Source organism: Mandrillus leucophaeus, unplaced genomic scaffold, assembly GCF_000951045.1.
Source record: "Mandrillus leucophaeus isolate KB7577 unplaced genomic scaffold, Mleu.le_1.0 Scaffold252, whole genome shotgun sequence".
Classification (NCBI taxonomy): Eukaryota; Metazoa; Chordata; class Mammalia; order Primates; family Cercopithecidae; genus Mandrillus; species Mandrillus leucophaeus.
In genome coordinates, this window is record NW_012102610.1 from 1,749,902 (window position 1) to 1,774,200 (window position 24,299).

At 51.0% G+C, this 24,299-nt stretch overlaps 1 protein-coding gene across 3 annotated transcripts in view; it reads left to right on the forward strand.

The window, feature by feature from the left end:
- Positions 1-24,299, forward strand: part of FBLN2 (fibulin 2) — a 90,169-nt gene that overhangs the window by 47,605 nt on the left and 18,265 nt on the right. For all 3 annotated transcript variants that reach the window (XM_011983617.1, XM_011983619.1, XM_011983618.1), the window contains exons 3-8: positions 12,376-12,487; positions 13,813-13,942; positions 18,529-18,709; positions 22,255-22,464; positions 23,070-23,183; positions 23,903-24,004. In XM_011983617.1, coding sequence (XP_011839007.1) covers positions 12,376-12,487; positions 13,813-13,942; positions 18,529-18,709; positions 22,255-22,464; positions 23,070-23,183; positions 23,903-24,004 — 849 coding nt within the window. The remainder of the gene's footprint in view (positions 1-12,375; positions 12,488-13,812; positions 13,943-18,528; positions 18,710-22,254; positions 22,465-23,069; positions 23,184-23,902; positions 24,005-24,299) is intronic.

Here is a 24,299-nt window from a genome sequence, read left to right on the forward strand (position 1 = left end):
GAGGTTCCCTGCTGTGATGGGCTTCTCTCTGGGCAGGGCAGAGGTTCCCTGCTGTGATGGGCTTCTCTCTGGGTGGGGCAGAGGTCCCTGCTGTGATGGGCTTCTCTCTGGGCGGGCGGAGGTCCCTCACCGTGGTAGGCTTCTCTCTGTGCTCAGACCCCGTCTTTCACCATTCCTGGGCTCAGGGGACCTGCAGCTTGTACAGCCTTGACTCCTTTCCTGGGGAGTGAGGATCACCTCATAAAAGAAGCCTGTCATTTAAACCCTGTGTGTGACCTTGGGCATGTCACTCTGCCTCCCTGGGTCTTTGGTTTTCCCAGCTGGGTGGTGGCTGTTACTAAAGTGATCCTGGTTCTGCGGACTCTGGAGGGAGGGGGAGCTCTAGCCCCTGACCTGGGCCCAGGAAACAGCTCTTGCCAGGCATCTCGAGCTGGCAGAGCTGAATGGTCAGGCTGGCTTTCAGGTGGCACACAGCTGGGGATGCAGAGGGACCTCAGACCCCGGGCCCCCCGGCTCCAGACCGTGTGCAGGATGGTGCATAGCTGAGAGCCTGCTGTGAGAGTGGGCTTGGGGAAGGGGCCAGAGGGGTGGTAGGGAGGGCCCTGCTTCCCTTGGAAGAATTGATGTGGATGGGTACTTGAACTTCCCTCCCCTTCTTTCCTTTCTTTGATGCTTGGCTCAGGAGCCTGCACTCTGGAGCCGTGCAGCTGGGGTGAGATCCTGTGGCTGCCCCAGCTGGGTGTGTGGTCTGGGGCAAGCTGTGCCTCCTCTTTCCACAGCTGTCTGCTGGTCTGCAAGATGGGGGCTGGGACTGGGACGTTCCTTCTAGAACCAGAGGGAAGATACCATGGGTGCAGGCTGGGGTCCAGCAGGCAGCTCTGCCAAGCCTGAGATCCGGTCGGTTGGCAGGACTGGCCAGGTGCCTCCTCTGGGCTAGGCTGGGGTGTCCAGATGATAAACACCCACAGAGGAGAAGGTGATGTGAGGGCCGCAGAGAGCAGTGGGGACACAGAAGCTGGTGCTGAGGGGGCTGGCTGGGGCTGCTCTGCCTGCTGAGGAAGGCATCCCTCGTCCTGAGTTGCGTGAGCTCAGGCAGACCCCACTCCTGCTGTTCCTTAGCCATCCTCTGCTGGTTTCTGTGATCCCGGGGAGGAAGGCAGACCCAGGTTCAGAAACCCTTTCTGTCTGTCCATTTTACAGTCCTCATAAAAAAAATTCAAGGTGCCCCCAGACTTTCAGGTAATCCTCCCCACCCTGTCCCTCCACATGCCCAGGAGAACACCAAGGCTGGCGGGAACATCAGGGCTGCAGCCTTCTCTGCACTGTTTGCTCAGGCCCTACAAACATCCTGTCCAAACAGGGGCCTGGCGAAGATGGCCCTATCACCACCCTCCTGCCAGGTGTGGAAACTTCTCTGCAGCATTTTCAAAGCCAGAAGTCCTTAAGGCTTTAATGTCAAGGGACTGGGACTGTCTAGAGGGGTCATGACCTCTGCATTGGATTGTTCCAGGAACCCATTGTCCTATGATCAAAGGAACTTAGAATCCTCAGAAAATGGGTAATACCTGCATAAGATAAGGAACAAATACAAAATACAAAAGGGGTAAACAGTCAGTTTCCTTCCTCCCTCCCCAGAGCTGAGTCCCTCCCCAAGATAGCCACAGTTACCAGTTTCTTGGGTCTCCTTCAAGAAATAATCCATGCATATCCATGCATCTTTTTAGAAAGACAAATGGTAGCTTATTAAAGATACTATTCAGGATTGACCCTTAAAAAATTATTCATAGTACATGTGGAAATTGTTTTCATATAAGTGCATGCAGATCTAATGCTTTTTAACAGCTGCATACGATTAGATGGATATAGCATCAGTTTTGCTTTGTTTTGAGATAAGGTCTTGCTCTGTCCCGAGACTGGAGTGCAGTGGCGTGATCACCGCTTCCTGCAGCCTAGACCTCCTGGGCTCAAGGCATTCTCCTGCATCAGCTTCCCAAGTAGTGGGGACCACAGGTGCATGCTACCATGCTTGGCTAATTTTTTAAATGTTTTTGTGGAGATGGAGGCTCACTGTGTTGCCTAGGCTGGTCAGCATCAGTTATTTAATCACTGCCCTGCAGGTGGGATTTAGGTTGTTTCTGGATCTTTGCTGTCACAAATGCAGGTGCATCAGAGTCTGTGATGTTTCCTGTTTGTGTTCATGGGGGCATCTAATCTATCAGCAGATTAGATCCCTATAAGAATTGTGGGGTCACAACTTTTTTTTTTTTTGAGACGGAGTCTTGCTCTGTCACCTGGAGGCTGGAGTGCAGTGGCATGATCTCGGCTCACTGCGAACTCCGCCTCCCAGGTTCACACCATTCTCCTGCCTCAGCCTCCCGAGTAGCTGGGACTACAGGTGCCCACCACCACGCCCAGCCAATTTTTTGTATTTTTAGTAGAGATGGGGTTTCATTCTGTTAGCCAGGATGGTCTCAATCTCCTAACCTCGTGATCTGCCTGCCTCGGCCTCCCAAAGTGCTGGGATTACAGGCGTGAGCCACCGCACCTGGCCCACAACTTTTTTATACTGCAATGCATTATTATTATTATTATTTTATCACATAACATGACATTTTCTATTTTTAGTTGTGCTCTTCCAAGGCATGAATTACATCCACCTCATTGTGCACCCATTACCACCATCCACCTCCGGAAATTTTTCATCTTTTCAAACTGAAATTCTGTCTCCATTAAACACTAACTCCCTATACCCCTACTCCCAGCCCTTGGCACCCACCATTCCATTTTCTGTCTCTGTGAGTTGACTACTCTAAGGACCCCATACAAGTGGAATCATAGTCTTTATCCTTGTGTATCTGGCTTGTTTCACTTACCTTGATTTTATTTTTAAAATTTATTATTGTTTATATATACACACACACACACACACATATACACACACACATATATGTGTATATATATGTATATATATGTATATATTAGATAAGGTCTTGCTCTGTTGCCCAGGCTGAAGTGCAGTGGCACGATCATGGCTCACTGCAGCCTTGACTTCTCAGGCTCAAGTGATCCTCCTCCCTTAGCCTCCCAAGTAGCTGGGACTATAGGCACACACCATCATGCCTGGCTAATTTTTAAATTTTTTATAGAGATGGAGTTTGGCTGTGTTGCCCAGGCTAGTCTTGAACTCCTGGCCTCAAGCAACCCTCCCTCTTTGGCCTCCCCAAATGCTGGTATTATAGGCGTGAGCCACTGCATCTGGCCTGGATCTATTTTTAAGAGTCTTTTAGTCTTTAATCTTAGAGTTTTCTGATCATTCTACCTTTTTCAGTACTGTTTTTGTTTGGGAGGAGAAGAGCAGTTCAGGAAGTATCCACATGGGCAGCAAGACAGAAACCATAGGGTCGTCCCTGACACCCCACTCCATAGTTACCACCGTCCTGACGACAGTCAGCAGGAGTTCCCTCCTTTTCTTTATAATTTACCCCTGAACATTCTTGCCTCACTCTTCTCTGTTTCTGAGCCTCACATGAAAGGCTGTGTGCAGTACTCCCCGTGGCTGCCTCTTTCCCCAGTGCAGTGCTGGTGTGGTGCTGGTGGGTCCTGGCACATGGTGGCAATGAGGTGGCTGGCATCATGTGGTCACGCTGCAGGCTGTGGACCCTTCCTCTCATTTGTGGGCACTTGGAAACCACTTGGAAACCACCAGAATACTCAGTGCCATGGGTGTGGCGCCTTCTGCTTTACCAGGGGACAATGAGTGGTTTTCCAGAGTGGGCCTGCTCTGTGCCGCTCAGCGTGGGAACAGCGGGGTTCCTGCTGGGTAAGGGTCATGCTCACCCTGCTACCAGGCCCGGAGCCCTGATGCTGTGAAGTCAACCGTGGCAATGTGTTCTGAAGCGGGGATGTTGCGGGGCCATGTCACTGCCAATCCCAGGAGGCCAGAGAGAACCTCTGGGTTGAGGCTGGGCTGTCAGAGTGGGAGAGCACCTGTGTCTCTCTTTCTGCAGTGCTGCTGAGAACCAGCAGGTGGGGAAGGCCTTGTTTCCCCTTGGCCTGAGCTCCTGCAAAGCAGCAAAGTGGACAGAAATGGGGAATTCTCGAAAAGCCAGAGGAAAGAAGAGGCAGGGTAGGCGTGACTGAAGGCTGCACCAGCTTCTGCTGCTGAAGGGATGGTTGCTAATCCTTCCATGGATTTGGCTGCCCCTTTGTTAATTAATTTGGAAAGCAGTCACCAAGCATCTTGTATGTGCCAGGAGACAGGGAGGTTGTGTTTACTGAGTACCAGCTATTTGCCACGCACTGAATCTTACATTCCCACTTGTGAAATGTGGGTGGGGAGGGTTACTTGCCCATTTTGCAGGCAAGGACATGGAGGCTCAGAAGCTGAGTGACTTGCCCAAGTGCCCCAGCCAGTGAGTGGTGGCCCAGCCACACACCTGTGCTTCCAGCAGTGGAAGGACATGCCTGTGCTCGTCTTGTGAGCCTGGTAGCATCTGCTACATAGAGGTGGTGTAAGGGGAGGTGGCTAGTAAGGGTTTGCATTCTTCCTTGTAATTTCCCTAAGGTTGTGCCCCTGGGCTGCCTCTGTTAAATTCTTAGAACCTCTTTTTATACCTCTGGGACAGGGGGATCATCACACCGACCTCCCATTGTGATGTGAGCTTTACATGAGATGATATACACCAAGAGCCTGAAATATTTCACCCAGCCCCAGATTTTACCAGGGACCCGGTCTGTGCTGTGTGCTGGGCACTGGAGACCCTGAAATGATTAGGATGATTGTTGGCCCATGAGACCCTCCCAGTCTGGTGGTTGGGACAGCTTGCCACCCGACAGGGACATTGTGGTGGAAGGATATGAGTGAAGTCAGAGGAGGGAGCTGCTTTTCCTGGGTGTTAGACAGAGCCTGCTGGACAGACACACAGGCAGGGAGTCACATTTGGACTGGCTCTTAGGGATGGGTAGTTGGATACTCGCCAGTTGGCCAAGGTAGAAGGGCATCCCAGCATGGAACAGCGTGTGCAAAGGCATAGAACAAGAGAAGGTGTGTGTTCCTGGGAACGGAGTCTGGGCTGTGCTGTGAAGGCCCTGAGTCTCACTCTAGAGAGAGGCACTTTATCCTGTGGGGCAGTGGCTTTTCCATGGGATCTGTGGAGCCCCAGGGCTCCCCAAGATGACTCTGGGATGTGGAAGGCCAGAGCATTGTGAGGAAGACTAGGTAAGATGACATGATGAGGGCTGAGTAGGAGTTAGTTTAGATATGGAAGTTAGGGAGACCCTCTCTGAGGAGGAGAGACCCCCAGAAAGAGAAGGAGCCTGCCCTTTATAGAGTGGGGGCAACAGATGGCACAGGGAAAGGTGGAAGATTCCAGGCAGGCAGCATGGCAAATGCCAAGGTCCTGGGGCAGGACTGAGCCCGAGCAGGTCCTGAGGAGAGAGAGCAAGTTGAAGAGTGAGTCAGAGAAAGGAGGTCACTAGGGGAGGCGGGCAGGGCCCCAGTGTGTAGGACTTTGTAAGGAAAGTGGGGACCATGGGGGGCCATAGGCGCAGGAACGATCCAATCTGATTTGTATTTTTGGACAGTCATTCTATAGCCCTGTGGGTGATGAGCTGGAGGGCGACAGCATGGAGGCAAGGAGTGCAGGAGTGGGTGGTGGAGGAGGGCGTGGCCGGTGGACTGGGATGCCTTTGGAGATGGCCCTGTGAGTGATGGACTGGAGGGAGGCGGGGGATGGGGGATTGGCCTGGGAGGGTCCTGAGGATGGTAGGGCCTTTGTTGACACAGGAAGACCCAGGGAGGGGGCGGCTTGGGAGAATCCGGAGCTGAACAAATTCCAGCTGGGGAAGTGCCAGGGAGACATCTGGGGTGGTTTCTTGGCCAGCTGTGGGCATGTGCATGTGACGTGGGGGGTGGGGGCCAGGGGAAGGTGGCATTGGAAGCTTGGAGATGAGATCAGCCAGGCCAGGGTGTGTTGGAGAATAGAAGAAGCCCCAGGGCTGAGACTCCAAAAGTCTGGTGCTCAGGAACTTAAAAAACACGACAGAAAGAGAGAGCGAAAGAGAGAGAAAGAGAGCGAGTGCCAGGCAGAGGCTAGGGGACCTGTGAGAGGTGGTCCTAGAAGAGAGGAGGTGGCTGCTGGGCGGAGCCTTGGAGAATCAGGGTGGAGGGCTGGGGCCTCTGGACATAAGATGAGGGGTACTCACTCACCTTGCTGGGCTTTGCCTGGCTCTGCCTCCCACATTTTGGATGGCACCTGGCAATGCTACTCATGGTACCTACACAATTTCCCCTCCTGCTGCAAGTGGGTGACCCTCCCAGCATAAGGGTCATAGTTCCTGAGCTTTGTTTGAGAAGGAAGGTGGCCAGGAGAGAATGGGGGTAAACCTACCAAGCGCAGGCTGAACCCTGGCACCTGATCAAGGAGGAGCCGGCAGAGAGCGCCATTCAACACCCACGAAAGCAGAGCATCTCTCGGGCTGGTGACGGTTAGAGTCTCAGAGAGGACCTTCAGGATCGGCTGCATCAGGTCACCTGTGTGACAGACATGGAGAAGCTCAGGCCTGGAGAAAGGAGGAGAAGAGGGGAAATTGAGGCTTGTGACTTGCTTTACATTTGTACACTTTTTTTTTTTTTTTTTTTTTGAGACGGAGTCTTGCTCTGTCACCCAGGCTGGAGTGCAGTGGCATGATCTCGGCTCACTGCAACCTCTGCCTCCTGGGTTCAAGCGATTTTCCTGCCTCAGCCTCCTGAGTAGCTGGGATTACAGGTACTCACCACCATGCCCGGCTAATTTTTGTACTTTTAGTAGAGATGGGTTTTTGTCATGTTGGCCAGGTTGGTCTCAAACTCCTGACCTCAGGTGATCCGCCCACCTCGACCTCCCAAAGTGCTGGGATTGCAGGTGTGAGCCACCGTGCCTGGCCATTTGTACACATTTATGGGGTGAGTGCATGTGAAATTCTGTGACATGTATGTAATTCATAGTGATCAAGTCAGGGTGTTGAGGGTGTCCACCTGACTACAGTGCATTTTTGTTATGTGTAGTCACTCTGCTTGGGATTTCTAACTCCCCAACTCGTCTGTGAAATAGGAATGCCAACAGTTCTCACTCTTAGTAACTGTGAGGTTTGTGTGCTGTGACCCTGCCTGGCTGGTTGCTAGCACTGCTATATTTCAGCTGTTACTGTTATCTTCATTGGGCATCCCACTGATGTCATCTGGCTAAGAGCCAGGGACCGTAATCTCTGTAAGGCAATCTTGGAAGAAGTTTAGGGAGGAAGTATTTGGTCCTGTAGAAAAATGTTGTGAGTTTGAGCTATGCAGAAGAGAGGATAAGCCGCCTGGGCAGAGTCACCTCCTGCCACCAGAAGTATTCAAATAAGGAGAGTCTCCCACATGGCCAGAGTGTAACAAGAGGGGATGAGGCATTGAATGGTGGCATCACTCTCAGTGGCCGCAGAGACTCAAGTCAGGACTGTGGCATCCTGGGAGGTGGAGGCAGGGTTTTGCCTGGCACCCAGTGCTCCTGAGTCCTGGGACAGACATGTCTGAGCCATGTTCCATTCAGACAGTGAGCACTGATGCCAGCCTCTGACACAGCGCCTCTCAGTTGCCAAGGGTCTCCTAGATTCATTTAGCAAATACTCATTGAACACCCACCATTTGCCAGGGGCTGAGATACGGCTGTGAAGAAGATAGATAAGAGAGCTACCTACTGTCTGGGAGCTGACATTACAGAGAAGGAAACAGAGAACTGAGAAAGTAAACTCATCAACAAGAGGCTCTCACAGTGCTGACGGCTGTGAGAGGGTTATTTATTTGTTTGTTTGAGACAAGGTCTTACTTTTGTCACCCAGGTTGGAGTGCAGTGGCACAAGCACGGCTCACTGAGGCCTCCATCTCCTGGGCTTAAGCAATCCTTTCCCCTCAGGCCCCTGAGTAGCTGGGAATGCAGGCATGTACCACCATGCCTGGTTAAATTTTTTTTCTTTTTAAGAGACAGTCACACTATGTTGCTCAGGCTGGTCTCAAACTACTGGCCTCAAGTGATCCTCCTGCTTCAGCCTCCCAGAGTTCTGGGATTGCAGGCTATGGATTTTATTTCTGAAGAAGATTCTCTTTTTTCTAAAATCATCTTTGGAAATTTTATTCTAATACTGCCTTTACAGATTTGGAACTTACTTTCGTGTATGGCATGATGTGGATCCCAGCATCATATATTAAATTCTTTCCCTGCTAAGTTTGAATGCCACCTTCATCATATATTCAATTCTCATATGTACATGGGTCTGTTTCTGAACTCTTTTCTCTTCCATTGAGCTCCTTGTCTTCTTGTTTTGATTATTAGAACTTTGAAGTGTATTCTGATACTGTTGGAGAAAGTCTGCCTTCTCTGTTCTTATTTTTCAGAAATGTTCTCGGGTATTCTTAAACATTTCTTTTTTTGGATGAATTTTAGAATTAACATGACAAATTCTCTGACATTTACACTTTGCTTTGGTTGGAATCGCATTGAAGTTGTAGAGTAAGTAGAGGACAATTGACATCTTTAAGGTACATATTAGACACGTGATATGTATTTTGAATAAAGTATACCTTGTACCCATTAGACAATCAAATTTTCTTCTTCATGTGAATCAAGCGTGTTTACTGTCGATTCATTTCTAGGTTTGTTTCTCTTTTGAATGGGAATTTTTTCCTATTAACTTTTCTATTTAATTGTTACGGGGGTATAGGAAAGCCACTAATTTGTGTGTGTTGTTTTTGTTTTTGGCTGTTGTATTATAATCATTATTGTTAATCATATTCTAATACGTTGTGAGTTTTGATTCTCTTGGATTGTCTAGGACAATGAAACCATAACATCTGCCAATAATGACTATTGCTTCTTCTTTCTATTATTTCTTTGGCCCTTTTTTCTTTCTTTCTTTTTTTTTCTAAGACGAGTCTTGCTCTGTCGCCCAGGCTGGAGTGCAGTGGTGCGATCTTGGCTCACTGCAAACTCCGCCTCCTGGGTTCAAGCAATTTTCTTGCCTCAGCCTCCCGAGTAGCTGGGATTACAGGTGCATGACACCAAGCCTGGCTAATTTTTTTGTATTTTTAGCAGAGACGGGGTTTCATCGTGTTGGCTAGGCTGGTCTCGAACTCCTGACCTCGTGATCTGCTTGCCTAGGTCTCTCAAAGTGCTGGGATTACAGGTGTGAGCCACCATGCCTGGCCTCCTTTTTTCTTGTTTTACTGCATTTGCTAGTATCTCCAGGACAATGCTATACAGTAGCATGGCCCACGGGCATTATTTTTGTAATATTTAATAATTCAGTGGGGGATGTGTCTAATGTTCCCCCATTGAGTATGGTGTTTGCTATGTGCTTCTGGTAGACACCAGTTCTCATTCCTCTCCGTGCCTCAGAGCAGAACAGTAACAGGTTGTGATGGAAGCTGTTTTCCCTGTTTTATGGAAAAAGAATGAAAACTAAGGAAAGCTTGGTGACTTGCCGTGCCTGCTAAGGTGACGCAGCCGATGACCCTCCGTGAGCTATTGCTCCTGCTGGAGTGTGCAGGTGCCGTCCTTCACAGCATCTGTCCCTCAGCCCTGTGCCCTTATGTGAACTGCTCAGGGCATTTAGAGGGCTTTGTGGGCCTTAGCACCTGCACAGCCATTCAGTCCTCATACAGAGAAGGACACTGAGTCTTTAGGGAGGAGAAGCGGCTGTCAGTGGTAATGCTGAGGTGTGGACTCAGGCCCATCAAGCTCAGAGGCACTCATCTGTTACTTGTTGCCCCCAGCACGAATGTCTAGGCATTCTGTATGAACTTGACTTAGGAATGTCACTTTCAGACCTCAGGGGCAAGCGCTTGGGTTAATTACACTTCTCATTTCTTGGCATGGCTCTTATTATCCTCTTTGCAAGGCTCTCTCTTGTTTTATTTATATATTAATATTTTATTTCCTTTCATCGTCTTTCTCCATTCCCATCCACCACCTCCATCCCCATAACTGACAGTTTCATCTCAGTGTGTTTTTTGCTATCATGTGTTCTCGCAAAGTATGCGTTGTTATTTTATGTGTGATAGTTTAAATTTGTATAGTAGAACTGATTTGGTTTCTTCCTTTTCTCCCTTAGTGCTGTGTTCCTCCCCACTTTTGTGTGTCCGTGCGTCCAGCTCATGCTGCTGTGTGTGTATCCAGTCTGTTGTTTCTGACAGCTCCTCCACGTGGCATGGCCCCAGATTTTCCTCATCTTCCCCCCAGTGATGGACACCCAGGCTGTCCCCAACCCCCTTCCACAAATAACACTTGACATGGGCATCCTTATACTGGTTGTGTTATGGGCTGTGGTGGGGACTTCCCTGGCACAGGCACCAGGATCAGAGCATCTGGGTCCTTGATGATGCCTGTATTTAACTGCATAAGCGATGCCACGTCTCTCTAGCTGGCCACAGTCTCCACTCCCACCCCAGACACACAGACATGCAGCAGTGTGGAGGAATACAGCTCGAAGGGAGAAAAGGGGGTCCCCACCTCTGCGTGGCATTTCTCACTGTTTCTCATATTTCCAGTTTAATGGATATTTTATTATTATTTTTTGAGACGGGGTCTCACTTTGTCGCCCAGGCTGGAGTGCAGTGGCTCTGTCTCAGCTCAATGCAACCTCCAGCCCCCCTCCCCATCCCTGGGCTCAAGCAATCCTCCCACCCCAGCTTCCCGAGTAGCTGGGCTAACTTTTGTATTTTTTATGGAATTGGAGTTTTGCCATGTTGTCCAGGCTGGTCTCAAACTCCTGAGCTCAAGTGATGAACCCATCTTAGCCTCCCAAAATGCTGGGATTGCAGGTGTGAACCACCACATCTGGCCTAAGGAATGTTTTACTTTGGAGTTCTTTTTTTTCTTGTTAATTTTCAGGAGTTTATTATGTTTTGTAGATGGCAATTCCTTGTCAGTTTTGGACATTCCAGAAACATCTCCTGGTATGTCAGCAGTCTATTATATGTGTACATGGAATTCTTTGTTATACATATTTGAATTTTGAGGTAATCAAATTCATTAATTTTTGTAACCTATAGCCTGTGCCTTTGAGTTTTAAGACATTCTCCCCTCCCTTGACTCCTTCCAACCTCCCCAGCCACAAATACAGTTGAACCTTGAACAACTCAGGAGTGAGGGGTGCTGACCCCACTAACAGTCAAGAATCCATGTGTAACTTTTGACTCCTTAAAAACTTAACTAATAGCTAACTGTTGACAGGAAGCCTTACTGATAGCACAAATAGTCAATTAACACATATTTTGTATGTTATATATATTATATACTGTATTTTTTTTTTTTTTGAGATGGAGTTTTACTCTTATTGCCTAGGCTGGAGTGCAATGGCATGATCTCAGCTTACCACAACCTCCACCTCCCGGGTTCAAGCAATTCTCCTGCCTCAGCCTCCTGAGTAGCTGGGATTACAGGTGCCTGCCACCGTGCCTGGCTAATTTTTGTATTTTTAGTAGAAACGGGATTTCACCATGTTGACCAGGCTGGTCTTGAACTCTTGACCTTGTGATCCGCCCGCCTCGGCCTCCCAAAGTGCTGGGATTACAGGCATGAGCCACCATGCCTGGCCTATATTCTGTATTGTAGTAAAGTAAGCTTGAGAAAAGAAAATGTTATTAAGAAAATCATAAGAGAAAATATGTTTACTATTCATGCAGCGGAAGTGGACCATCGTAAAGGTCTTCATCCTCGCTCTCTTCATGCTGAGTAGGCTCAGGGGAAGGAGGGGCTGGTCTTGCTGTCTCAGGGGTGGCAGAGGCGGAAGAAACTGCTGTGTTGTTCAGGGGTCAAGTGTGTATTCAACATGAATCTTCCGTGAATTTCCTGGATGAGCTTAAACTTCTCTTGCTGCCACTGCTGCTGTTTTCTTACCTCTTGTCCTGCCGTAGCATCTTAGGTTGGGTTCCTTAGAAGCAGAGCCTGAGTTGGGGAGGTGTTGTGCACATGTTGGTTCATTTGGGGAGACCTCTCAGGAGAAACTTTCTGAGGAGTGAGGGATGAGAGGCAGACAAAGCTGTGGCCCGAGTGCGGTCTGACCCCTTGGGAGCTCTAGAGTGTGAGTGGCCCCCACAGAGCTAACTGCTTTGAGACTGGGGGCTGAGCTCTAGCCCCATGTTAGCCTGTTATTGGCTGGGCTCCTCCCAGCCCCTGTAGGGAGGACTCCACCTCCCAGACAGTTCTCCAAAGACAGTTGTGTTGTGGGCTGTTAGCGACCAGCATGCACAGCAGCAGGGGTGGGTGAGTTTGCCTGCTCAGTAAAGACCTGGACAGGCCCCTGCACATCTGCTCTTGGTGACCTCTGTATGGTGACTCTGCCTCATGTTGCTATCCACAGGCTCCACCAAGGACCTGATCGAGACCTGCTGCGCAGCCGGACAGCAGTGGGCCATCGACAATGACGAGTGCCTGGAGATACCTGAGAGCGGCACTGAGGGCAATGTCTGCAGGTAGGGTGGGCTCCCTGGAGCAGGCGGAGAGGCCCATTTGCCTTCTGCAGAATCCTGCTTGCCTAGGACCCCAGGCCCAGGGCAGCCCAGAGAGAGTGCACCTTCACCTGCCTCTGGGGCCTGAGGGCGACTGGGTGTGGCTGCCATGCGCCATCTGGCCAGGCTTTCTCCAGGCGTGGAAAGTCCAAGACTGGTCCTAGGAACAAACCAGCCACATAAATTGGTAGCTGGCCTAGTGAGCAAGATCCAAGGAGTGTACAATTTGAAACAAGTTTTAAAGGACTGCTATCCCCTAGGAATAGTCAGGTGCTCCCCTCACCGCGTGCTGCGGTTGCTGCCGCACTCATCCGCCTCAGGCTTTCTCTCCTCTGTCTCCTTTCTCTGCTCTGCTACCCTTGGGTCTTCAGGAGGCTGGCCCCTCGCTGTGCTCCCTTGCTGCTGTGCTGGTTGTTTCTTCTGACTCTGATATCGCAGCAAAGCAATCCTTTATCCCCATGCCTTCCCTTTTCCAGGCCCAGGAGAGCTCTTGGTCAGCTGCTCATGCTTTCTTTTTTTTCCAGGGACCCTGTCTCACCTGCTCATTTTTCCAAATAAGAAAGATGAAGTTCAGAGAGGCAGTGTGATGCACTCAAAGCCACACAGCTCACTGGCAGCATGGCCAGGATTAGACCCCATGTTTCCCAATGTCCAGACCACTCTGCTTCCTTTAAAAAAATTTATGTTCTAACCTTGTCTTTCCCTTCTGCCATTCTACCAATATGGGGCTACTTAGAGCATGCAGCATTGGGACCCCGGAGTTTGACGCTAAGCGGTCCTTACATGCTTGCATCCCTCTTGTGGATGTGCCCTACCTCAGGGGGTGCTGAGCCCTGCCCACCATAATCCCGACCACCCTGTCCTGGCTCTGGCCTCTGCAGCTGACTCGTCAGCCACCTCTGCCCCAGGCAGCCCAACAGTGACTGGCAGGCAGTGACCAGGGATCCGGAGGCTGTGCTCCTCCGGACTGACCTGCCAGCCTTTTCTGGGATTGGGTCTCTCTGTCCTCCCTGACCGTTGTGGGGGTGGAGACTCTGATGCCAACCCCTCTCTCTCAGAAGTCAGGGACACACAACTCCGAGTCCAGTGGGACTCAGGCCTGCATCTTCTTGGTTAAGCCAAGAAATGAAACCTGTGCAATCCAGTGGAGGTTGTGCCAGCTCTGCCACCTGCACTGGCTCCCTTGCTGTGGACCTTGGGCAGGGCTTCCCTCCTCTGAACCTCACTCACTTTCTCCTCTGGGAGGATGGGGTGGGCGACTGGGGGCTGAATTGCCCCCTCTGTTGCAGGACAGCCCAGAGGCACTGCTGTGTCTCCTACTTGAAGGAGAAGAGCTGCATGGCCGGCGTCCTGGGAGCCAAGGAGGGCGAGACCTGTGGGGCTGAGGACAACGACACCTGTGGCGTCTCCCTATACAAGGCAAGCCTGACCTGTGGCCTTTGCAGCGGGGTGGGGCGGGGCAGGGTGGGAGGCTGGCCTGGGCCTGAAAGTCCTTGCGGCCCAAGAAGTTAGGCTGTCCTCAGGGTTCCTCCTGGGAGTGGCCCTCACGCCTGGGTGGAAAGACTCTTCATCTGTGCAGAAAACATCGTCAGTTATTATATTGACCAGTTAATTCACAGAATATTTTTAGAGCACCAGTGTGTGCCCTGGGCCCTGTTTTAGGCATCAGGGATGTAGCAATGAGTAACACAGATGGCAATTCCTGCCCTCTGGGGGATTTCTTTCTGGCCAGGAAGACAGAGGAAGATCACAATGACTATGTTAGCACCTGGCGTGGTCGCAGGCGATTGTGCTAAGGAGGAAAACCTAAAGAGAGGCGGGATAAGCAGTGTCAGGGCTGGGGAGGGACTGCAGTATCAGCTGACAGTGGCCAGTGACAGCCTCACTGAGAAGGGGACATTTGTGCAATGCCCGGGGTGGGGGATGTCTGCGAAAATGCTTTCAGGCAGAGTGCAGCATGTGCGAAGGTCCTGAGGTCAGAGTCTGCTTGGCATGTCTAGACTGTGTGGGTGGAGTGCATCGAGTGACCGGGCAGGTGGAGCTGAGCCCAGAGAGATGACAGGGCTCCTGGCCATCATCGGAATGACTGCGGTTTGACTCTGAGGTGGACCCCATGGAGTGTTTGAGGGTCCCTTCTGGCAGTTGTGGGGACTGGTTATTGAGGATGTTTCTCGCACATGGGAGGTGGGATTGGGATGGGGTAAAACCCCACCAGGCAGTAGTGGTGCAGAGAACAGTGTGAGCTAACACACAGGCGAGGACGTTGGGAAATGGGGTGTGTGGCCCAGTGGTCTGGCAGCAGTAGAGACAGGCCACCAGGAGTCCTTAGGCTGGAACATAAAGGACAGTAAATGCTGAGAGCTTTGGGCTTCAAGCAGAGCGTCTGTAAAGCCGTGGGAGGGATTTGCAGCAGGAGATCAGGTTGTGTGCTCGAGCTCATGGGGGCCACTGGGGGATAGGGTGTCAGTTTAGCTACAAGTAATGGAAAATTTCCTGGAACACTGGTTTTTCTCTCATATGCTGCAGGCTGGAGGAAGGCAGGGCTGAGTTCGAGGAGTGAGCAGCTCCATGGTCATCAGGAACGGGGCACAGGCATGGTGTTCTTGTCCTACCAGCTCTCATTTGCCACCTCATGGTCCAGGACGAACTCCAGAAAGGGGCAGGAGAGCCCCCTTGTTTTAAATTATTATTATTAGTATTAGTATTAGTATTAGTATTTTGAGACAGAGTCTCTATCGCCCAGGCTGGAGTGCAGTGGTACAATCTCGGCTCACTGCAACTCCACCTCCCGGATTCAAGCGATTCTCCTACCTCAGCTTCCTGAGTAGCTGGGATTATAGGCATACGCCACCACGCTTGTCTAACTTTTGTATTTTTACTAGAGATGGGGTTTCACCACATTGGCCAGGCTGGTCTTGAACTCCTGACCTCAAGTGATCCACCCACCTCGGCCTCCCAAAGTGCTGGGATTATAGGCATGAGCCACTGCGTCCGGCTTAAATTGTTTTTGATCATCTTAAATTGTTTTTGATCGTGGTGAAATACACATGATGTAAAATCTTAACCATTTGTAACTGCACAGCTCAGTGGCATTAAGCACATTCACATTGTTGTGCAGCCATCACCAGCAAGCATCCAAGGAAGTTTTTTATCTTCTCAAGCTGAAACTGTTCCCATTGAACACTGACTCCCATTCCCTCTCCCTGTAGCTCTTGGTAACCACCATTCCACTTTCTGTCTCTGTGGGTTTGACTCCTCTAGGAAACTCATGTAAGTGGAATTATACAGTGTTTGATCTTTTGCGTCTGGCTTATTTCACTTAGCATAATGTCGTCAAGGTTCATCCATGCCATGTGTAGCAAATGTAAGTGTTTCCTTCCTTTTTGAGGTGGCAAATATTCCATTGTGTGGACAGACCACATTTTCTGTATCTGTCCATTCATCGACGGACACTTGGGTTGCTTCCACCTTTTGGCTATTGAGAATAATAATGCTGCTGTGAACATGAGCAGAAGAAGGGCTCCCTTTTTTGAGGGTGGACTGTAGTTCTGCTTAGATTTCATTGGCTGGAGCTTCATCTCCTGGCTACATGTAACTGCAAGGAAGACTAGGGAATGTGGTGTCTTTATTCTGGGAGGTCAGGTGCCTCACTGAACATGAGAAAGAAGGGAAACAGACATTGGGATGGATAGCTGGCTGTCTACAGCAAGGCGACGGCAAACTAGGACAGTGGCACAATTTCAGGAAACCTTCCAGAAGGGACCTCATCTGGATTGAGGAGCGGGGGAAGGAATTGAAGAAGCCCACGGTCTCAAACCTGGGTGATGGTGACAGAGGCTGCTGGATGATTCTGGCATTTGGGAGAGGATTTTGACTTCAATTTTGGTCATCTTGGGGTCATGTTTTTCCTTAAAACCACTAGTATTAGTGATAGGACCCTGTTGACAGGGTTTAGAAACGTTTAGAATCCCCTTTTCTGTCTTTATGTTTGACCCTGGACCAGTTCTCTTTTCTTTTTTTCCCCTCCCCTCCCCTCCCCTCCCCTCCCTTCTCCTCTTTCCTTTTTCCTTTTTCCTTTCCTTTTTTCGACGGAGTCTCACTCTGTCGCCCAGGCTGGAGTGCAGTGGCGCCATCTCGGCTCACTGCAAGCTCCGCCTCCCGGGTTCACGCCATTCTCCTGCCTCAGCCTCCCAAGTAGCTGGGATTACAGGCGCCCACCACCATGCCTGGCTAATTTTTTGTATTTTTAGTAGAGATGAGGTTTCACCGTGTTAGCCAGAATGGTCTTGATCTCTTGACCTCATGATCCACCCACCTTGGCCTCCCAAAGTGCTGGAATTACAGGCATAAGCCACCGTGCCTGGCCAGTTCTCTTTTCCGAGCCTCAGCTTTTCTATCTGTAAAATGAGGATAATAATCCATGTCTTTTTGGGTGGTTGTGGGGATCAGAGATAATGCAAACTAAGTGTTAGGTATGTGATGGGCCTTCATTAGTGGGAAGTGTTCAACACTGAGAGATGCAAGAATAGAGTATTGGTTAGCTGTTGCTGGGTAACATACATTCCAAAACCTAGTGGCCTGTTGCTGTTTTAATGCATGAATTTGTGGTCAGCTGAGTACTTCTGCTGACCTTAGCCGTGCTTAGCTGATCCTGGGGGCGGGGGTGGGTGCTTGCTTATGTGGCTGCTGTCAGCTGACAGCTCCACTGGAGCTAGATGACCTAGGATGGCCTCAGCTGGGATGACTCGTCTCTGCTCCCTGCAGTGTCTCAACCCCCAGCAGGCTAGCATGGGCCTGTTCAGTTACTGGATGTGCAGAGTTCCAAGAAAATAAATAGAAGCATTCAAGGTCTTTTGAGGCCTAGGCTAAGAACTGGCACACCATCACGTTTATCTCATTCTACTGGCCAAAGCAAGACAGAAGGCACAACCAAGAGGTTGGGAAATACACACTTTCTTTTAATAGAAGCAGCTGCACTATCACATTGCAAAGACAGTGAACACAGAAAAGAGTGAATAATTGGTGCCATTATTGCAACCAGTATACCACTGTATTTTAAAATAAATAAAACCAATTTATTTTTGAAGAAAAGCAGCCTGGGCTGGGGTAGATCTACATCTTTAGGAACCTAGTCTTCTGTTTTTATGTTTAATTATCTTTAACTTGTAGCTTCCATCTTCAGGGTCACTTCATGGCCCAAGTTGGCTGCTAAAGCTCCAACCATCACATATGTGCTCCAAGAAGGAGAAAGAGGGGGAGCAAAAGCTATGTACTTGATTCAAGTAGAGTCATCCCCAGTTTAAAGCCCTCCTGAAGGCTCTGCCGAGTGCATCTATCTCTAACTGCAAAGGCCCCTGGGAAATGCCATCTTTTAACTGACTTGAATAGAATGGGGGTTTGCTAGTAAACATAAGGGGATAATGAGTGTGACTGGGGGATTAGTTTATAGTTCCTTCCACAAAAGGCCATTTATTTGTTATCTGTTTCAAAAGACTTATGTTAGTCCTACCCTGTGCCAGACTTGGGAAGTAGAGGCAGAGGACCTCTCTGCCCTGGGAGAGTGCATAGTTTGGCAGAGGAGATAAGAAAATGGTGAATTCAGCCGGGTGTGGTGGCTCACGCCTGTAATCCCAGCCCTTTGGGAGGCCGAGGTGGGCGGATCACGAGGTCAGGAGATAGAGACCATTCTGGCTAACACGGTGAAACCCCATCTCTACTAAAAATACAAAAAACTAGCCGGGTGTGGTGGCGGGTGCCTGCAGTCCCAGCTACTTGGGAGGCTGAGGCAGGAGAATGGCATGAACCCGGGAGGTGGAGCTTGCAGTGAGCCGAGATGGTGCCACTGCACTCCAGCCTGAGCGACAGAGCGAGACTCCGTCCCAAATTAAAAAAAAAAAGGCAAGAAAAGAAAATGGTGAATTCACCTCCATTTATCAGTCCTTCCCCTGAGCCTAGCTCCAGGCGGGGGCCAGGGATTGGGCAGTGATAACTGTCTCTCCTTGCAGCAATGCTGTGACTGCTGTGGGCTGGGCCTCCGCGTGCGGGCCGAGGGCCAGTTATGTGAGTCCAATCCCAACCTGGGCTATCCGTGCAATCATGTCATGCTTTCCTGCTGTGAGGGTGAAGAGCCTCTCATAGTACCTGAGGTCCGCCGACCTCCAGAGCCCGCGGCTGCACCACGGAGAGGTGAGTGCTGCCCTTCTCTGGCTGTGGCATATGGGGCGAAGGCTGGGTGACCTCTGACCTTCTGTGGGGACCCTGGGTCCATCATCGCCTGTGGCTTGAGACACAAGCTCTGTTCTAAACAGAGTTATGAGGATGGTGATTTCATTGTTTTCTGTGGATTACCCACTCCACCCACCTAACCACCAACTACCACCCATCACCCTTTCACTGTCCACTCACCACCTTCCCCTCTCTTTGTCTATACATCTTCCTCCCTATCTATTTTGTCTGTACATCTTCCTCCCTATCTATTTTGTCTGTACATCTTCCTCCCTATCCACTTACCAGTCTGCTCTTTTTCCATTCATTGCACTTATCTCCCACCTATCCTCCCATCCTTTTGTCCATCTCTCCATCCATTCGTTCATTCATTCCCTCAATCATCCTCTATCCCATCATCTGCCCATCCATCCATCCATCCATCAATGCATCCATCCATCCACCCACCCACCCAACCACCTACCCACCCAATTATCCATCCATCTATCCATCCACCCACCTACCCACCCATCCACCCATCCATCTATCCATCCATCCATTCATCCATGTATCTATCTACCTATTCATTATCCACTCATCCATCTGTTTTGTCTGTTTATCCATCCATCTATCCATCCATCCATCCATCCATCCATCCATCCATCCATCCATCCATCCTGCCATCCATCCATTTTTCCATCTACCTACCCATCCGTTCGTTCATTTATCCATCCATCTGTCTGTCCATCTGTCTGATCATCTATTCACCTATCTATCCATTCATCCATCCACCCACCCACCCACCTGTCAATTTATCCATCTGCTTATCCACCCATCCATCCATCCATCCTTATTGTCCTTGGTGTCACCCCCTTCTTTTTCCTTTCTTGTGCTGTGGCCACTGTTCCAGCTGCCATGTCCAGTCCCTGTCCCCTAGCCAGGGCTGTCTCCTGGACTCATGACCATTAGCCTTCTCTGTGCCTGGTAGGTCTGCAGGAGCCTGATGAGGGTACCCCAGTGAGTCAGCAGATGTCCTTTATGTACATGGGCCTTGGTGGCTGTGGGGCTGGCGCCATGAGATTCCTGGCAGGCCTGCTTTGTGGGTATCCACATGTTCAGCCTCAACTGGTTGGGGACCAGATGTCCAGGTGGGTTCTAGAACCACTAGCCCAGTTTTTTCGCTGTTCCTATGGACCATCATCTAGGTCCCTTGTGGATTTGTCCTGGGCACTTCATGGAGTGGGAATTAAAGCCACAGATGAGATCCTCATGTCAAGATTAAACTCTTGGCCTCTGGAGTCAGGCAGACTTGGTTGGAATCCCAGCTCCTTTGTTTACCTGGGGCAAGTCACACAGAAGGAAGGCTCTTTCTCAGAGCCTTCATTGTGGCATCTATTGAATGGTGTTGTATTCTTTACCTTGCTCAGTGCAAGGATGAATGATAGGATGCCTGTCAAGGTCTTTTGGCAGTGCCTAGTGATGCACTCAGCATTGCCACTACTGTTGCTGTTACCGTTGCCATGCTTCAGTAGCTCAGAGGGGGAAGATGAGGCCCAGAGAAGGGCAGGATCTTGCCCCAGGCACATGCCGGGTCTTTGGCACAGCCAGGACTGGACACCTTGGCTCTAATGACTCTCACTTTTGCCCCAGGCTTCCTGCTGCCCAGAGTTTTATCTAGACCCAGTCAGCCTTGGCTTCAGTCAACCCAGATCTCTGTCACTATAATGCAAGATGGCAGAAGTCTGTGCATAGGGATTAAGATGCCTGCTGTCCACAGGTGCCAGGGCCCAGGAGATCATACAGGAAGAGCTCATATCCTGTGAGGTACAGGTGGGAGAACAGATACCTGGATCTCCCATCAGGGTGAGGCAGGGGCAAGTGCATGGGGGTTGGACCAGGCCCGGCCTGGGTAGATCAACCAAAACAGATGGACCAACCACCCTCGCCAGTCCGATGTGGGTACAGAGAGTAAGTCGAGTCCAAGGAAATGCTACTTGCCGAGATTGGCTCTAAGGGGCTGGTTGAATACTAGTGTGAAGGTCAGGTTAGCACCCAGAAGAGTCTGGCTGAAGGTAGAGTTTGGGAGGAAGTCTGGCTTCAAAAGTCAAAGGGCGGGTGGGTGGAAGGGAGGTGGTCAACAGAGTCAGGCATGATCCAGGCCAGAGATCAATGCTCCCTCCTCCTGTGAGGAAGGTGCTGGTGAGGGTGAGCTGAACCTGAATCCTGGAGGTGCTGTCTAGCCTGTGGTGTGCTAGGAGGAGTCCTGGGCCCAGGTCTGTCCGCCGCCTGCCTGCAGTGCTGAGTCTCTGCAGGGCCAGACCGCCAGCCATCATGGCCCTGTCTAGAGGCACCGGCTGGGACTGATTGGGCTTCAGCTTAATGTAAACACCCTCCATATGAAACACGTTCCTCAGACGTGACTTCATGCAGCTACTCTCTATGTGGGCTCCACTGCCTGGATTGGGTGGGAAGGGCGGAGGCCCAGGGCTGGCACAGAGCTTAGAGGGGCTGTAGGCCTCTCCCTGAAGTTCTAGCTGCATGCTTTCCCCACAGCTGTTAAACAAAGAACTTCCCAAGGAAGCTCAGCCCCAGGAGCCTTCTCTTCCACTCTCACCTGTTCCCCAGCACAACCCTGGGAGATGGGTTTATCCCAGAATCTGGAGGCACAGAGAGGCCTAGTGCTGCCCAAATTGACCCAGCTAGTGAAGGCCCAAGTCAGTGGTCACATCTGATCCAGTGGAGCCCAGATTTGGAGCTCTTCCTGCTGCTAAGGAAGGTCCTCCCTGATGTCACTGAGGTTAGGGGTCTGAATCCATTATAACACTTTAGTGAGAGCTTCCTTGTGGATCTGACCCTGTCCTATTGTAGGGGACTCAGTGATGAAGACTTGGACCTGGCTCTGATGGGTTCATTCTTACTGTTTTGGGTCTGTTCATTCATTTGCCCATCCGTCTGTACGTCTGTCCGTCCATCCATCCATCCATCCATCCATCCATCCATCCATCCATCCATCCATCCATCCACCCACCCACCCAGCCATCCATCCATCCACTCATCCATCCATCCATCCATCCATCCATCCATCCATCCACCCACCCACCCACCTATCAATCTATCCATCTGTTTGTCTGTCTGTCCACCTGTCCATCTACCCATCCACTCATCCACTCATTCATCTACCCATTCATCTACCCATCCATCTATCCATCCACCTACCCATCCATCCATTCAGCCACACACCCATTCATCCATCCACCCATGTATCCATCTATCCACCCATCCTTCCATCTACCCATCCACCTATCCCTCTATCCTCCTTCATTCATCCACCCATCCAGTCACCACCCATTCATCCATCCATCCATCCATCCACCCACCCACCCATCCATCCTGCTTCATCTATCCTTGCTGTCTGCTGGGCACACAGAGGCCTTGATGAGGACCTGCACTAATTTCCCAAAGCTGGTGGTCTCAGCCACCTACTCTGACCAAGCTGACTCTGTCTTGAGCTCTAACTCCTGTCCTAGTTTCAGAGGCAGAGATGGCGGGCCGAGAGGCCCTGTCACTGGGCACAGAGGCCGAGCTGCCCAACAGCCTGCCAGGCGATGACCAGGATGAGTGCCTTCTCCTCCCGGGAGAGCTGTGCCAGCACCTTTGCATCAATACTGTGGGCTCTTACCACTGTGCCTGCTTTCCTGGCTTCTCACTACAGGATGATGGCCGCACTTGCCGCCCAGGTAAGGGCCCTGATGGCCAGGGCAGGGGCTGTGGGCAGGGCTGATCTTGCCACGGGAGTGTGGCATTCCTGAGGTGCACACTGTGGGGTCCTTCACCTCCTGCTACCCCATACGTTGGAACCCACAGAAGCCTGAGGCCTTCAGTGATGGGAGATTTGTGAGGCAGGGAAAATAGAAGCTTCCTTCCTGGAGCTCCATCTGCAGGGACCTGGCCCCAGCGCCTTGTCCTATATTTGAGTGCAGGGACAGGCTCTTACCAAAACCCAGCTATCTCCCCAGCACTGGGCCCATGGTGATCCAGAGGGATTTCCTCCCAGCCAGTGGTCCTAGAATTGATTGTTGGTTTTTAATCTAGACACTCTTTTTCCTTTCCCCCCTCTCTTCTTCCTTGCCTCCTTTCCTTCCACCCCCTCTGCCCCAGTAGCTGAGATTGATCTTTCCCAAGGTATATGCACACTCCAAACCTCATTTTCCTCTCCCGTGAAATGGGGTGGGGGATTAAACGTCAGTGCCTGCGTGAGAAGGGCAGGTGCCTGGAAGTGCCTGAGGCCTGGCTGAAGACCTGAGACCTCCCCCAACCCCCCTCTCTGCTCTACCCATGATAGAGGGTCACCCTCCACAGCCAGAAGCCCCACAGGAACCTGCACTGAAGTCAGAATTTTCCCAGGTGGCCTCTAACACCATCCCGCTGCCACTGCCGCAGCCCAACACCTGCAAAGGTAAGCAGTGGGGGTGGTGTCTCCAGGACAGGACCCAGGGTCCAGGGAGTGGGTCTGGGCTGCTTGCAGGTGATGAGCTCTCTGGTGCTGGATATGTGCAAGATGGCCCCTCCAAAGGGTGTGCTTCTGTTTTGGGATGATGGGCTTACCTGGGACTGAGTGAGGAGCTGAGGAAGTCACTGAGGAGATGTGATGTGGGGGGCAGCCTAGGGCCTGGTGTGTGACCCCAAACAAGCCAATTAGCTGCTTTTTGTCTCCATTCTTATAACGTTGAGGTAGTCATATCCTGGTTTGCCGACCTGTTGTGGAGACTGTGTTCAGCGATGCCTAGAAAGCCCTCTTCTTTATTGTTCTTCTCCTCATTCCCTTCCCCCACTTTTTTTCCTGCCTCCTTCCTTTCTCTTCCTCCTTCTCTCTTCTCCTCCATCTCCTCACTGTTCTTGCTGTCACTCAGGGCATGGGCTGGGATCTGAGTGATGGGGGAGGTAGACCCAGAACATCGTCCCCGACGCCAGATGGTGTTGGAGCAGACTTAATGGATGAACCTATGAAAAGGACCAGGAGTGGGGTTCCTTGTCTCCCAGCCTCCTTGCCTCCCTGCCTCCCAGGGGCCTTGTTTCTGTGTCTCACTAGTAGGTTAGAGCCAGGGATGGGGAATGAACCAGTGTGGGCCAAGGCCAGGGCCTGGTGGTCTCTGATTTCTGTGTGGTTTCCTCCAGACAACGGACCCTGCAAGCAGGTGTGCAGCACTGTTGGGGGCTCAGCCATATGTTCCTGTTTTCCCGGCTATGCCATCATGGCGGACGGCGTGTCCTGTGAAGGTGAGTGCCTTGGGGTGCCTTCCTACCTGTGCAAACCTGAGTTGGCCTGTGATGGGGGCCTCCAGGTAGGCGTGGCTGGTACCTAAAACCTGCTGAGTTTGTGTGGGAAAAGTCTTGGCTGCTATGATGAGCACCCCCAGTGGAGCAGGTTAAACAGTCACTCCCTCTCACTGTATGTGCGGTGTGTACATGCACTCCAGGCTGGGCTGCAGCGGGCTGCAGAGGAACAGGGCCCGGGCTCCTCCCGTGGTGTTGCTCCACATTTCCTGGAGCAATGTTTCTCCCTCGGAGTGTG